At 37.6% G+C, this 15,495-nt stretch overlaps 1 protein-coding gene across 1 annotated transcript in view; it reads left to right on the top strand.

Annotated features, from left to right (window-relative positions):
• The window catches only part of LOC104524678 (transmembrane and coiled-coil domain-containing protein 3-like), a gene marked incomplete at its 5' end in the record, with an annotated part of 16,379 nt that extends 4,622 nt beyond the window's left edge, over nt 1–11,757 (top strand). Inside the window, 4 exons of the mRNA XM_029084877.1 lie at nt 1,942–2,092; nt 9,057–9,136; nt 9,657–9,806; nt 11,326–11,757. Coding sequence (XP_028940710.1) covers nt 1,942–2,092; nt 9,057–9,136; nt 9,657–9,806; nt 11,326–11,439 — 495 coding nt within the window. The remainder of the gene's footprint in view (nt 1–1,941; nt 2,093–9,056; nt 9,137–9,656; nt 9,807–11,325) is intronic.
• Nucleotides 11,758–15,495: the final 3,738 nt, after the last annotated feature.

Below are 15,495 nucleotides of genomic sequence, written 5' to 3'. Positions count from 1 at the left end.
TGTGATTAAGAAAATAATGTAATTTTTGGTTCTTTTCTTCCCACTTCACGCTTCTCTCTGAGTGACCTGTAGATTTTGTAGAGCTGAAGTTGTCCAGTACCTAGAGAGTAGAAAAGAAATAGCAAAATTTGCCTTTTTATCTGCCAGGCCCTTGAACTCAGCTTGCTATAGAGTGAAGGAATGGATTTCAGTTTTTATGCGGTAGGAGTAAATCCAGACGGACATACAATTTATTCCAGTTACGTCTGATGCTTTCTGAACAAGCATGTTTCTTTCACACTTAAGTTGCTCCTTGGTTGAATAGTGATTCTTATATCAGCACAGTATCATGCAATTCTGATACAAGAGATGATAAATCTCTTCTTACATGGTAACCTAACCATGTACGTGTAAATAATTAAAATATTAGCTATAAAAGTTTTGGTATGGAGCTCTGTTATAGCTGGTAACACTTAAGTGTGGGTGGATTATAGCAGAATAGTAAAAATAATTACAGCTTTATTTGAAGAGGTTATATTGGATTTTAATCATACTCAAGAGGTTGTGACTTTTAAACAAACTAATGTGATTGAGGAAAAACTGAAATGTTTCCTTTATTTTATTCATCTTTTTGAGATTTTAAAGCCTTTTATATATATTTCCTTCTTTCCTCTTACAGTTTCAAATTGTGGTGAAAAGCACTGAAATTACTTTTGTTTTAAAATGAAGGTAACATTATAATGATGTTTTGTTGGTTTTACCTGATCAACAACTATTTGCATTAGTTGACAGAACCAATTCTTTTTCTTAAATATCTTGCAATAAATCACAGACAGTTAGCACAAATGGAGTTATGTGATGAGTGTTCCAACGTTAATACTTTAATACACTAAAGGGGTTTATTTTTAGGTGGCATTTTATGCATACCTTGGAGACTTTTTTTTTTGTGTCTTTTGCTGTCCTCCACTAATTTCAACTCATTTGAGTTTTAGCTTCATACTTTACAGTGTAACAACATTCAGGATATGATGAGTGTTGTTCATAAATGTACTGTGGTGTATTGTTGCTTAATCTAAATGAGTATGGAAATAAGTCTTCAATATTCTATTAATATTAATAGCATTGCCCTTTCTCAGTAAGACGACCGTGTGCAGCAGCATGGTTTTAAAGTAATTATTTTAAAACATACTTTATAGCAACTAAAAGTGCTGCTTGTTTTTTTTAATGTTCCAAGCATTGCCTTGAGCAGTTTATTTGGTTTAGTTCAGTCTCTTTACGTGTGTTTCATCTCTTCCTTCTGGTAACTGTATTCAAATAATAAAAAAGAATGAAGAGCAGTATGAATTCTTTCAAACAGTGTGGTGGTTTCACAGATATCTTGCTTCATTTCAGCAGTTTACTTCACATGTTTAAATGCATCCCTATTCAGTAAAGCATACAGGCACATTTAAGTCCAATTTACAATAATAAAACGTAATTTATGCCTAGGACTTGTGCTAAATTGAGACTATTCTCCCAAATTATAAGCTTTGATTTTTATTTTTTCCTCTGCTTTGACAGCTGGAAAATATGCTGTTCTGACTGCTGTATTTCACAGCCTCAATGTATTATGCAATCCTGACTCCAAAGCTGTTACGGTCTTTCATTTTTGTGAAATCAGATGCTATCCGTAAGAGTGACCCAAAGCATTACAATGTAGATTAAGAAATTTATTTTTGTTTTTGTGGAGAAGGCAATAACCTGTGGAGGGGAAACTGGTTTTGTGAGTCTTCTGTATAAATACAGTACTGCAGAACACTGAAATAAATATGCTGAATTCTACTTGTTGTTGAACTTGCGTAAAGACACAGTAATTTACTGCATTCAGTACAATGTACAGTTTTATAATTTCACTGTGAAATGGTATATAAAGTCAATCAGGGCGAGAGAACAGCAATAGATCTTTCTGTTATTTCTTGGCAGATCACAGAGCTGTTGGATGTTTCAATGGAGCTGGGATGCTTCTTAGCCGGAGCTCTGATCTCTTCTCAGGGTCACATGGTTACTGAGGAGATTATGTCGTGTATTGAACCAATACGTGACTTTCTTGCCATCATTTTCTTTGCATCCATAGGTAACTCCTAAGAAAACTTATTTAAAAAATAGTGTTAACCTACAAAGTAGGGGAGGAGAAAAAAAATGGAGATAGATATTTTATTATTATTATTGTTATTATTGTTATTATGTTAAGATACTAAATTATTAACTGACCACAATATTTGACTTTGCTAATGTAACATTCATTTTCATAAGCAGTTTCCACATTGTACTCTCAATTCTTGTTTTAATGTCAGTTTTTCATTGTTAATTTTGAATTAGTCTGGGCTTTTTTTTTTTTTTTTAATGTTCTCTCTTCATAGTGGCTATATTTGTACTTTATACTAAAATTGTATTACTACTTTGAGTCAGTTGGTAGAGTAGAATTAAGATCCTTATGGCTTGTTTTTCTCTAGAAGCAGAATATGATAATTGAAACAGATCTTTTTTTATAGCATCTTGTTTCTTTAGTTAGGATCTGTGTGTTCTCAATGCAGGGAAAAAATAATTGAGCAAGATGTATCTCAGAGACTACCTGAATGCCAACTGAAACACAGCACTGATGCCTAAGACCAGGAGGGTAACTCATCATGCTGGTTATGCAGAACAAGTTAACTCTGGGAATATTTACAGTCAAGGGGTAGCTTTGTTTTTAACTGCTACATTCCGAGGCTGCCCATGCTGCCCCAATAAGCTTTCTCTAAAGGAAACGGAAACACGTTACTGAAGAGCTTAGGGACAGTGAGTGAAGAGACAGGCCTGGCAAAAGCACTTGCCTCTCCCTGTGGAATGCCCTCTTTGGGGGGCACTGCAAGGTCTAAAATAGAGGGTTTGAATGTGTCCCTTTGCACAAATCCAACCTCCTTCAACCCATGCTTGCTCAGAAATTACGTCTCTTTAAGGTCCCCTCCAACCCTAACTATTCTATGATTCTATGATTAATTCTTGGGATTTGATTTTTTGGGTGTTTTTTTTCCCCCAAGATCACCCTTGTTTTTTTCTTATGGTTTTAAGTTTTCTATTGTGCTTTTAATCTCCATGTATTTATTCAGATAATAGTGAAGTCTCATCAGCATAATTTTAATGCCTTTCCTCGTAACTGAGAGGGGACCTTATTAATGTTTACAAATACCTAACAAGCAGGTGTCAAGAGGATGGGGCCAGACTCTTTTCAGTGGTGGCCATTGATAGGACAAGGGGCAACAGGCAAAAGCTGGAACACAGGACTGATTTCACTTAAACACAAAAAACTTCTTTACTGTGAGGGTGACAGAGCACTGGAACAGGCTGCCCAGGGAGGTTGTGGAGTCTTCATCTCTGGAGATATTCAAAACCTGCCTGGGTTCCTGTTCAACTTGCTCTAGGTGAACCTGCTTTGGCAGGGGGGTTGGACTAGATGATCTCCAGAGGTCCCTTCCAACCCCTACCTTTCTGTGTTTCCGTGATATACCTGTTTGATACCTATTGTTTCATAACAGAAACTAAAGCTGTTTCTGGTGGTTGCTGGAATAAAAAGGAAATGCTTGTCAATCTTGATTTTTGTTTTACCCAACCCATGATAACTTATGCTGACCAGTCAGATTGGTTAGTAATAGATGGGTTTATTTGAAGGACTTATTGTTTAATAAAGGGAGGAAAGTGGTGAGCTATGGTAAAACTCTTGGGCCCATATAACTGACAAGGTTGGATTAACAATTGCTAAATGCTCACAGCTAAGTTGTTTATGTGTTCCAGTAAAGATAGTGATGGAGTGGATAGTGTTATCAGGGCTGCAAAGCACGGCAAGTAATTATAAGCCCAAAGTTAATTATACAAGGGACTAAACAAAAATACTGTCCTGCACTCTTGTGACTGCATAAATTAAGACTAGAGATAAGACTTTGGTAGAGTACAATAAAATAACAAGACATTAGTTGGCATTAGTGCTGGCAGCACTCCCAATAGCCTACGTTATACTGTAAGGAAATTTAGTAGTTCTGTTACAGAATTTTTAAAAAACTCAAACTTTTAAACTGCTGTTACTACTATAACTGCAAGAAGGGAAAGAAAAGAAAATTGCCTGAAAAGTTTGTGTGGTCTTACAGAAAATGGGTGTTATTCCTGCCTCAGAATAAAATTAGATAAAAATCAGAAAAATGAGCTATGTTATAGGCCTCTGGCAAAATGTGACTATGCTTACTTATTAAAAAAAAACCCAAAACAAAACCCCCAAAACCCTACATAAAAACTGAAACAAACAAACAAAAAAATCCCCCTGCCCCCAAATAAACATTATCCTACCCTTCCCCCTTTGCTTTCAATTGCTTTCAAATTCTGTGGTTAACAGGAAGTTCTGTGGGGTGATGAGGAGGTAGGTTTTAAAAAGGAGTGATGTGAAGTTGCAAAGAAAACCCGAGTAGGATAAAAACTATTCCTTAAGCTTTTTCAAAAGAAATACAGTGAGAAAATCTTATAGCGGCCTTCCAGTACCTGAAGGGGGCCTACAAGAAAGCTGGGGAGGGACTTTTCATAAGGGCAGGTAGTGACAAAACAAGGGGAAATGGGTTTAAGCTGAAAGAGGGCAGGTTTAGATTAGATATTAGGAAGAAATTCTTCACTGTGAGGGTGGTCAGACACTGGAACAGGTTGCCCAAGGAAGTTGTGGGTGCCCCCTCCCTGGAAGTGTTTAAGGCCAGGTTGGATGAGCCTTTGAGCAACCTGGTCTAGTGGAAGGTGTCCCTGCTGATGGCAGGGGAGTTGGAACTAGATGATCTTTAAGGTCCCTTCCAATCCAAACCATTCTATGATTCTATGAAAATACCTCTTGCTTGCTCTCTACTTATTTATCTACACATGCAAATGATATGTATCTATAAATATATAGAGATGTACTATGTGAAATTATGCAAAGGCCACAGGGAAATATCCTGCCCCCGCACACACACCTAAAGAGAAGGCTTGTTGCTATATGCAGCAAGCACCCTACTATAGAGAGCAGAAACGCTTGAGATCGTGAGGTGGGATGGTACACTGCTGAAGTAATATAATTTCTGTTCCTTTTAGAATAAAGGAATAAATAGAAAAAATTGACTTAATTGAAAAGTGATTGTAAATGTGTCATTTGGAAAAGTTAGTTCCCGTTTTGCTTGTCCTCAGTGCCTGCTTTTTTGTTCTCACTACAGAAATTAATTACTCATCCAAACTGGTGCCTAAAAGCTGAGCTGAATAGTGCTTGCTCATGTAGTGTCTCCAACAGTGGTCCTGCCCTTAGCTTGACCTGTGTAATGCCGCTGCTTTCAAATTTGCACATGGGTGCATTTGTGGGAATAATACACCTTTGCAGTCAGGCATTACAACTGCACTTTGAGTTGCTCTCCATTTGTATGTTCATTTAGGCCTGTATGTGTTGCTCAAGGTTTCTGGCTCTATGCTATCTGCTGAGGTTACAAAGTTCCTGTTAGTCTCTGTCCTCACTAATATCTTTGAGAGAACATCTGGACCAATCCCTTAGAGCCAAGTTTTGAGAACTTTCTTTCTCATTTCTGTTTTGGTACCTAGTATTCAGATCTTTCTCTTTCCACCTCTGCATCATCTGATTTTTTTGTCCTTTTTATAGAAAGGTGGAAGGCATCTTTGCATAGATTGTTTGGCTTTTTTTTTTTTTCCCCTCAAGGCTTCAATATCCCATTTTTTGTCAGTCTGCAAGGTGTATGGAGTTTGAAATTGGGGATCAGATCTGCCCAGTCTGGCACTGGTGAGGAGGCAGATCACTTCCACTGACGGACAGAAGTTGTGTGTTCTCAACGTGTTGTACAGATGTGCTCACTTGCCAGGCTCCGTGTTTCCCTTCTCAGTAAATCCTGTGGGCAGTGTTGGACCTTGAATGCAAGATGCTGACAACCCTTTGACAGCATGGTCTTTTTCTTCAGAAGATGGGTGATGCTGATACTGTCAGCACTACCATTGTCCAGAACAAATACACACACAATGTTTCCCTGATAAGCCTCTTAACATTTCTGTTGAATTTGAGGAAAATCAAAGGAAGATCCCAACTGGAATTCATTAGGTGATTTCCATTGCCTTCTCTTCATCCATCCAGCTCTACTGCTTTGTTGTCCTGCATGGAACACAGTGAAACTCCAAACTGGCATTAGAATCAAGGGGGCTTTCCCCTTTGCAGAAAGATGGAGAGGAATTGTGGTTTTCCCCTCTGCTACTTAACTATCTATCCAGGGCTGTAGCATTTATTGCATTTGCTAGCTATGATTGTGGGTTCACTGAGAGTCTTCATAGATAGAGCATCCCAGTGTATTGCTATTGTGATTTTTCTGAGTGATGTCCTGTCTTGAAGACGTGTCAAAATTAACTCAACTGGCCCCAGTTTGACCAACAGGGTTCTGCTTTATGTAATCTTGTTTGCTGTCAAGGGTGTCCAAGATTATTTTCTTGATGCTGGATCTTCTAGGATGTGGTCATGATGTTTGGATCTTCACTTGCTGTTTAGTGGCCATCCAGCAGACTGGTGGAATCTGTCAAATCCAGGGGTAGAGGGATTTTACTTGTTAAGAAAAAAGTACTTATAAGCCTGTAATCATCCACAGAAGAACACATACCAATTTCTATGAGTGAACTGTGCCTTTTTGGCTCAACATTGATGCAAGGTCACCTTCACCTCAAGGCCTCCATTCCAGCTATTCCTGGACACTGCTTAGAATTGAAGTCTGGTGGCTTATGCTCAGCTCTCTGAAAATGTACCTGAGTGATAACCTAGCTATTGGTCACAGGTCAACATGCCACATGCTACCTCATGACAGTGCTGAAGTTCTTGAATTATTTGGTTGAAGCATTTCTTCCATTTTAGAGAACAGGTCCATAGTAACTCCTGAGCTTAGTCACAAAGTCTGATTAAAACCATTGAAATAAATGTCCATATTCATGCACCTCCTGTCTGTGAAGTTAATCTCTCTGATGACGTTTGTGTTGTCAGGAAGGCTTTGAGTGCTCGTATAGCAATCTGATGTGACTTCTGACCTTATCCTAAGTTTTCATCTAGGGCTGGGACAGAGGTCTGTAATGACCATGAAATCCACTGTGGTGGGATTTATTTCCCCCAAAACATATCTGTGTGCTGGGATGTTTATTTGTTTGCTCAGAATAGTGGACGTAACAGGTTTAGGCTTGCGTCACCTTGCAGACACTTACCTCCACGGGATTGGCATAGACACACATCTGTGGGAGTTTGTGCCTCAGCTCTTTGGAATATGGTAATAATCTCCACGTTGGGCAGTAGTTCAAATGGACTTCAGACTGTCTGTCTGCTCCAGAACTGAAAAGGTAGCTCCACCAGTAGTGGTGAGAGCACTAGGCTATATTTATAGCCTTCCTCTGAAATCTTCAATTCCAGATGTGGCAGAGCTGCCCTTCTTATCAAATGTGACATTGTTACTATATTTCTCTAGTTGCTTTTCATATAGGTTTGAGACCAGCCTGAAGGTGCGTGAGCAACGTGCACGTGATGCACAGGAAAAAAAGATACTTGCCCCTCCACATGCATGTGTGCATACATTTGGATTTCTGTTTTTGGTGTGGTGTTCTTCTGTTCTTCTGCTATCTCTTCTCTTACTCTGATAGTCTCTTGCTTTTGTCCTTCAGTAGTTGGAAGGCAATTAAGAAATAGAACAGGATGTGCACATGCTGACTGGGTAGTACTCGTATAAAAATCTCTAATGGGCTTGAAGTATGTTTCCATCCAGGGTGGAGTGTGCCTATGGGCAGAACATTGTGAATTTACTGTAAGTAACTTCTCTTGTGCACTCAGGAAGAGATGACGACTCTTGGTTCTCTACATTTCTTCTAGCTCTGCAGCACTATGGGGCAGGGAAAATGAGCGAAAACTTGTCTTGCATTAAAGTAGGATGTTAGAGCATTGATTTACATGCCTCGTGCTTTAGAAAGCTAAACTCTTGGCCGTCACCAGAAATAACTGGCTTGGAGAACTGCCAACTGTTATGGATTTATCAGGAACATCACCACTATTTTGGTTCCTCTTTTTAAGAGCTTTAATGAAAAAGAAATGAGCTTCCAAAGATACGCAGTTATATTTGCCTGCACGAGTTCATCATACTCTAGAAGGAAAGAAAATGGACTTAGTCAGCTGCGAGTAAGAATCTTGTGCAGTGACTCCAGGACTTCTCCAACAAATACTTCTTTTTCTTATGTGTAATATTAGCAGGATTTAGTTTAAAATTTCTGTGTTCTTTATGGTTCTTGTTATCTTGCTTCATATAGTTACTGACTTAAAATGATAAAAGAATTGCAAAAAAAAAATTAACACCCTCCACCCCAAAAAAAAAACCCCAAACCCCACACCAAAAACACCAACATCATAGCAATGGAGTTTTATATAATTCCTTAATTGTTAGATCATGCTCAGGGATTTATGACTTCACCTGATTCCAGTCTAAGGGACCTTCCCAGTTCAGGTGTCTTTCAGTTTTTGCAAGTGAGATTCATGGGATCAGAAAAGTTACATTTTCTGTTGTAGCTATAGTCTCTGCAAATACTGAATATCATGTTCCTCCCCCAGTGATGGTCCATTACCATGTCATACAAAAATGTTAAATGGCTAGCAAAATGTATATTACAGTCACCTTGCAGAAGAATGGAATTGTTTTCCTGCAGTGTTTCTATAGCTTTCATTAGAAGTGTGTTTCAGTTCAGATTCTGGATTGTTGACTTGTATGGAAGAGAGAAAACTTTACAAATTAAAGTGGTCATGTATCAGTCACACAGAATTTAACTCAACTGGGAATATTTTTTGTGCTAAACCCCTCCAAAAGAAAAATGGTTGGATAATGCAAGAAGTGCTTTAGTGGTCAAGTAGGTAGTGATAGTAGGTATGTTAGGGCTTTTTGTTTGTTTTTGAGAATACAATCTTGCAATAAAATCTATTATTAACTCAGAAAATTATCATAGTAAGATACTGGCCTTTAACTTTGAAATATTGTTTTCTTTCCTCCTAGGACTTCATGTTTTCCCCACATTTGTAATATATGAACTCACAGTCTTACTATTCCTTACATTGTCTGTGGTCATAATGAAGGTATTTTCCTTTTTTCTTTTTTTTTATCTTTTAATAGTCTAAATAATCTTAGTGCCACATGCCCTAATGAAAATTCTGTGCAAGAACTGAACATCTGATATAACAGAGAATATTCCATCTCTACTGTAAATCTCTATTTGGGGGAATCTTTAATGATTAAAATACAGTTTGAGACAATGTTCTTAGGATATTAAAAAAAAGGACTGTATTTAATGTTAAAAGTAAGTTACACATGGTGACGCACCTGTTTATCTAGCTTGGGATTTGTGACAAAGTTATCAAGTTATAGTAAACAAGATATTACTTTTTACTTTGCAATGTACATTTGTCTCTTGATATTAATACAGAAGACACATTTAGAAGTCCACTGGTTTATTTTATGTCCAGAATTATTTTATTTGATGCTATGTATCTTACAAAGATTGTACTATTTTATTTATTGCATTTCTTTTATTAAAAAAAAACACCAAAACAACAAAACAAACCCACAACAATCAAAAAAAAACCCCTGTTTTTAAAGTTTGTCTTGGCAGTGCTTGTCCTTTCTCTGATTCTTCCAAAAACCAGCCAGTATATCAAGTGGATTGTCTCAGCAGGACTGGCACAAGTCAGTGAATTCTCTTTTGTTCTGGGAAGCAGAGCACGCAGAGCAGGGATCATATCTCGGGAGGTAAGCTCTCCTATAGTTATTAACTTCATTTTTTGCAGCTGAATAACTTACTGGGATTTTGTATTAACGGTGAAATACCAATACACTCCAATTTTGTGGCATCTCTCAACTGTTAATAAGTAGAGTCAGCCCATACAAATGGAGACGTGTGTCCCTGACAGAGTTCTGTTTTTTAACTTGTTTCAATTGTACTTTAATATTTTAAATAGCAGGTTTTAAATAGCTTCATTAGAAATGCGTTATCTTAACGGCTCTCAGGTACAACTTCCTTATTAACTAAGCAGTGAGTTGTAGATAGCACCCAAAGTCACTAAGACTGAGAAGCCTTGGCTTTTAAAATCTTGAAATAGCTATAGAAAGAGGTAACTGAGAGTATAGGATTTGAATAAGGACATATCAGTAAATAAGAACTATAGAGCATATATGCTGAAGTGGAAATTGCCTTAACAGTTAAACGAGCAAACTTGTAATCTTTACCTACAAAGCTTGTTCATTTTAAATCCTGTGTGGAAGAGACAACCAGCTTTTTCAGTAGTCATGAAAAAAATCTCTTAGGAAAGACACCTTAAACTTAGTCTTATATTGGAGCTGTGAGAATGTTATTTTTTTCAAGATGAAGATGGCTATAGAGATACAAGAACTGACCTCACTCCCTAGTGCTAGCTGCTCCCTCCGCTGTATCTCTGCTCACAAAAGTACTTTGCTGGCACTCCGAGCTTTTCATTGTGTGAGCAAGTGAGCTGTAGAACGCTGGAATTCATTCCAAATCAAGCACGTGTGAAAAACTTACACAATGCTGTTCACTTGTATAGGTAAAGGTGATTCATTTTCATGTTCACTCCTGTATATAATTAGCAGTTATAAATATTGTATGTTTGTACAGAGTTTCAGGATGCCCAAACCAGTTTAGGGGCCCACCCACTGCGCTTGGAGGCCCTTTAGGCTTTTATTTATTTCTCTGGCAGCTCCCACGTGATTATCTACTGTATGGGATCTGAAATTTCAAAAAAAGTAATTCTTCTGTTTGAGACCTCAAAACTACTTCCTGCTGCTGTTTTGTAAGACTCATTCAGACTATATAGATCTTTTTTTCAGAAGACGTGCAGTATGACTTAAAGGGATTTTTGTTTGCTTTTTTTAGTGTATAAAATAGTAGTAAACTACAGAGTAGTTTGGGGTGTGGTGTTTTTTATTTAAATAAAATGGTATTTGGCCTTTGACCTTTTAGCAAACATTGAGCTTTCAAAATTGACCTCTTAACTATATGTGTAGATAATTGTTTTTCTATAAGCTTATAATGTTGTTTTTGTACTTGTATCTTCAAACCAGGTAAACAGATAACTAGATGATTTTAGCGTGTACTTGTTTGCTTTTGTAGCAATATGCATAGTTGCTTAGAAAGATAGGTGAAGTCTCCTGAAAATACCGTCCAGAAGAGTCTAATCTACTCAAACTTCTATTCACTTCTTAGTTTACCATGTAACTAAGAGAAGTAATGGCTTTTATTTGCGATTTTCAGGTCTATCTTCTTATTCTGAGTGTGACTACTCTAAGCCTTTTACTTGCCCCTGCCCTGTGGAGAGCTGCGATTATGAAATGTGTTCCAAGACCTGAAAGACGCTCAAGTACTTGATTAAGATTTGCACATATACAAGAATGCATCTTCTTGCAAGGAATATCTTCATTGCTCATTGTATTTCTATGCACTCAGAAAACAAGAGGTTTTGAGTAGTCAGTCCTCTTAACGTGCACTTGGTTATAAGCCTTATACTGACCTTAAAACAAACAAACAAAATAAACCTTAAAAAATAACTATATTATTTGAATTGCACACCTTTTACAAAATTTACTTTCTCTCTGGCAGATTAGAATCTGCCAGAATATTTGTTCCTGATCCAATCAATTATTCAGAGCATAAATTATTTTTTTTAAATATAGCATCATGCAAACTGTGTTGATTATTTTTTGCCTGAATGTGCCTTTTAATTTTCATCCTACTTTGTTACTGCTGGTTCATCACCATATTTTGTTTAAAAAGAAAAAAAAAAATATTATGGTGCCTATGGTATCTTCTTTCACTAAATGACTTGAGTCATTTTCACATTTAGGAGTTTAATATACTAGTATAAAATTAATCACAAAACACAGTTCTAACAGTGAGTACAAGTGTAGTCCTCTACAGAAAGACAAGGTTTAACTGCTTAGCATCAAACTGTGTTAAGCAGTGAAATACGTATTCCAAATGATGCAGCCAGTATTGTATGATATTTTATTCCAAATTGCAGCATATAATGTATTTTCTTATAGTGGTAACTTTTATTTGTGTTAGTTCTTGTATTTATTTACATATTTGATAAAAAGTTGACTGTAAGAAAGGGCATAACTTAAGTTATATTTGAAGACTGACAGTTGTTACCCATTCCTGTTGCTAACTGCTGTTACAGTAATTGTTTACAGTTTTTTTCTTTGTCTTAAATCAAAAAATAAATTTAGTAAAACTGGGAAGTCTAATTTCAAGCAGATGTGAAAAAACATCAGTTCTGTAACTTTGGAGGTAGGATGTTACTCGACACTGTTAGATTTTAAATTATTTTAAGTAATTTGCACAAAAATAGAAATGGCCGACTGGATGTGTATTTGGAACTCCGAGACTTTATACATTGCATTTACATTGAATAAATCATTAGTCTCTTTAAGATATCATGATATTTTAAAAAACAGTGTTTTGAATGTGATCTTAAAAGTGTTTTGTTCTTTAAAATATTCTATGTAGCAGGATAAGCCTTGTAAAAGCCCATTCTTTAAGTGTCATAGAGCAGGTTTACTCATCGACTGTAGTCTACTCTGACAATTTAAAAATCATCTTGAGGTTTATCTGCTAAAAACAGTACTGTTAAAGATATATTAACACTTTAGGTCAGTATTATTCTGTCATCTGAAATTACTTTGATACCCAAAAAATGGTTAGAAAAATGCATGTTACATAGATTTAAAATGCCAATTAAAATGAAAGCTGTCCTCCAAGTAGCAAAACAAAGCTTTGGATGGATTTGTGTGCTTTATACCCCTTTTCTCTACCATAGTAGCCTCAGTTTCCTCCTGTGTTTTCTCTTGACATCTGCTGGGCTTGTCACAATGCAGCTTGGACTAGTCTGAAGTGTGTACATATGTTAGGACAGGGTAGGGTTCATCATATTTGAGATCTTGCTCACTGGATTTGGGGCTTTCTGTCCAGGCACTGATGCTCCATAAAGGTTGCAGGAACATACGGCAATTCCACCTCTCCTTGAATGGTTTTAAAAGTTATTGAGGAACAGTAGCAAACGCAGAGGTAAAAGCTGCCTTATACATAAAGTGGGCTTTTTTTAATAAAATGCATCTGTAACCGAAAAGAAACTTGAAACTGATTTGTTGTTATATTTGAATATTTTGTATTCAAAGTATAGAAGTAATTCAGAAGTTTTATGGGACCATTTAACAATCTGGTAGCTCAGACCTTGTACTCTTTTTCAGGTGCCTCACTAAAATAATTGGTTTCTTAACTGTACTTGGAAGAAAAATCTTAGTCTGTCCACTGACCTAGCTCATAGTTTCATAGAATCATAGAATGGTTTGGATTGGAAGGGACCTTAAAGATCATCTAGTTCCAACCCCCCTGCCATCAGCAGGGACACCTTCCACTAGATCAGGTTGCTCAAAGCCTCATCCAGACTGGCCTTGAACACTTCCAGGGAGGGGGCATCCACAACTTCATTGTTTCTGCTTGAAATACAAGCTTCTCTCTTGAGTGCCCCATTTTGGTTTGGAAACATGCTTATTTCACATGTAGTTTACCACCTATGTTTCAGGGGAAAAATAAGTATCTATGACAGACTGTGGTAGAGACCTCTGTATGGTTTCCATTAAGTCTCTTAGTTAGCCCTTGAAAGTATTATACAAAATATTACAGCTGTGATGAGTGAACCTTTTGTCTGAATAAATTGCTGTGGCTAGTTGTACTTCTCTGGAAAATTCCAGTTAGGAGAGTAGGAAATACTGATGGTTTGTGTCTCTTAAAAGAAAGGAAATATTTTCCTGATGACCTTTTAAAGGCGTTGGGTGAAGAGTCCTTTTGGTACCATGTCCAAAAAGGAAAGCAAGTTATCTAGATACCTTACTGGTTGCCTCATCTCTGTCACTTCTTTCCCAAATAATTTTTGATTCAGTCATGACTTGGCTAGGCTTTAGGAGAACTGGGGAAGGAGAAATAGGAGCCTCATCTGACTATCAATGTTCTGTGCCTCTTTGTTGACATAGACTTGGATTGCCTGATTGAATATTAGATGCAAGTTCAAATTACTAATCTTATTGGACATATGATAAGTTTATTTACAATCGAATGTTTGGGATTCTGTCATAGAAATCTGGAGGTATATCGAGATACTGTAAATGTTTCCTGCAAATAATGGCTTCATGCATAATTCCATGTCAAAATGGGGTAGTCTCATGGTACAATCTAAGGATAGAAACAACAGACCTTACTCCTGAATGATCAGTCATGCCTGGATGGAAAGTGGGGAGAATATTTCACAATTAGCTCCCTTAGATATAATTGCAGCTTTTCAGGAATGTTATGCTTGTACCCTGGACTATTGTCTTTCTGTGTCAAGTAGATAAAATTAAAGCAGAGATCTGGAAGCCCTGAAAGGAAAATCTACTGATTTGTTGAAGGTTTGTGGAAGAACAGGTGGTCTTTTCTGGAAATTTTTCTTTCAGCTGGTTGGACAGTGGTTCTCTCTCATTATCTAGTGATAAGCATCATTTGAATACAGAAAAGCTGATACAAGGTAGAAACTTCATAAGTGATGAGAGGATATTTCTGTGGTGAAGATAAGCTTAAAGGAGTGGAAAGGAAGGTTCTGCTCTGGTTGCTTGTTTTGTGTGGCTTTCTTTCTGAAAATTTGAGTTCTTGCATGTTATCCCTAAATTGCTTCCTTTAGTCATTGTTCTCTGTGAGGGTGAAGGAACCAAAACAGTTTAAAAGCTGGCAGTATGGGCTGTGCTTATCCTTTCCCCGTCCCCAAGGTCAGATGAGTATATATGGACCCACTACTTATGGTTCATCCTATATAGAGCAGGCTGCTTCAGTTCCTCAGTAGGAAGATACCTAGTGGGAGCTGTGAGGTAGGCTCTTGCAATTGTGACTGACATGGGCCTGCGATGGCTCAAGGAATGCTGTCATTTTGGCCTAGTCCATGGGGCTGCATAGGTTTCAAAAGCTGTAAAAATTAATATTTCCTGTAATCATCAAAGCTGAGGAGAAAGCAGCCTCACAGTGCCTTGTATTTCACTTGTTTTACAGTCGGACATCCTCCGTTTTGCAGGCAGAGGTGTGTGGCGGTGCCTATCGTGACAGAGTAGCGCTGTATGGTGGTGCTGGATGGCGGGTGTGAGAAACCTAGCCTGGTCTTGCTGCCTGTTGGAGTGAACCCAGAAACAGTCTAACCACAACTGCACTCCTGGGGTTTGTCTAGGGAAGGAATCTGTAGTTCTGCACTGTAAGCAATCCTGGCAGTGCTCCAGCACATGGGCAGCGCCAAAGGTGGAGGAAACTGGACCCCTGAGTGACAGGAGGCAAGCTGTGCTAACGGCCTTAGCATCTTTGTGGGAAACGGCAATAGCTTGTAAGGAGGAGCAAGTGCCAGACATC

Source organism: Antrostomus carolinensis, unplaced genomic scaffold (genome assembly GCF_000700745.2).
Source record: "Antrostomus carolinensis isolate BGI_N321 unplaced genomic scaffold, ASM70074v2 scaffold15315, whole genome shotgun sequence".
In the NCBI taxonomy this organism is placed as follows: Eukaryota; Metazoa; Chordata; class Aves; order Caprimulgiformes; family Caprimulgidae; genus Antrostomus; species Antrostomus carolinensis.
This window is presented reverse-complemented; position numbering and strand designations above follow the sequence as displayed.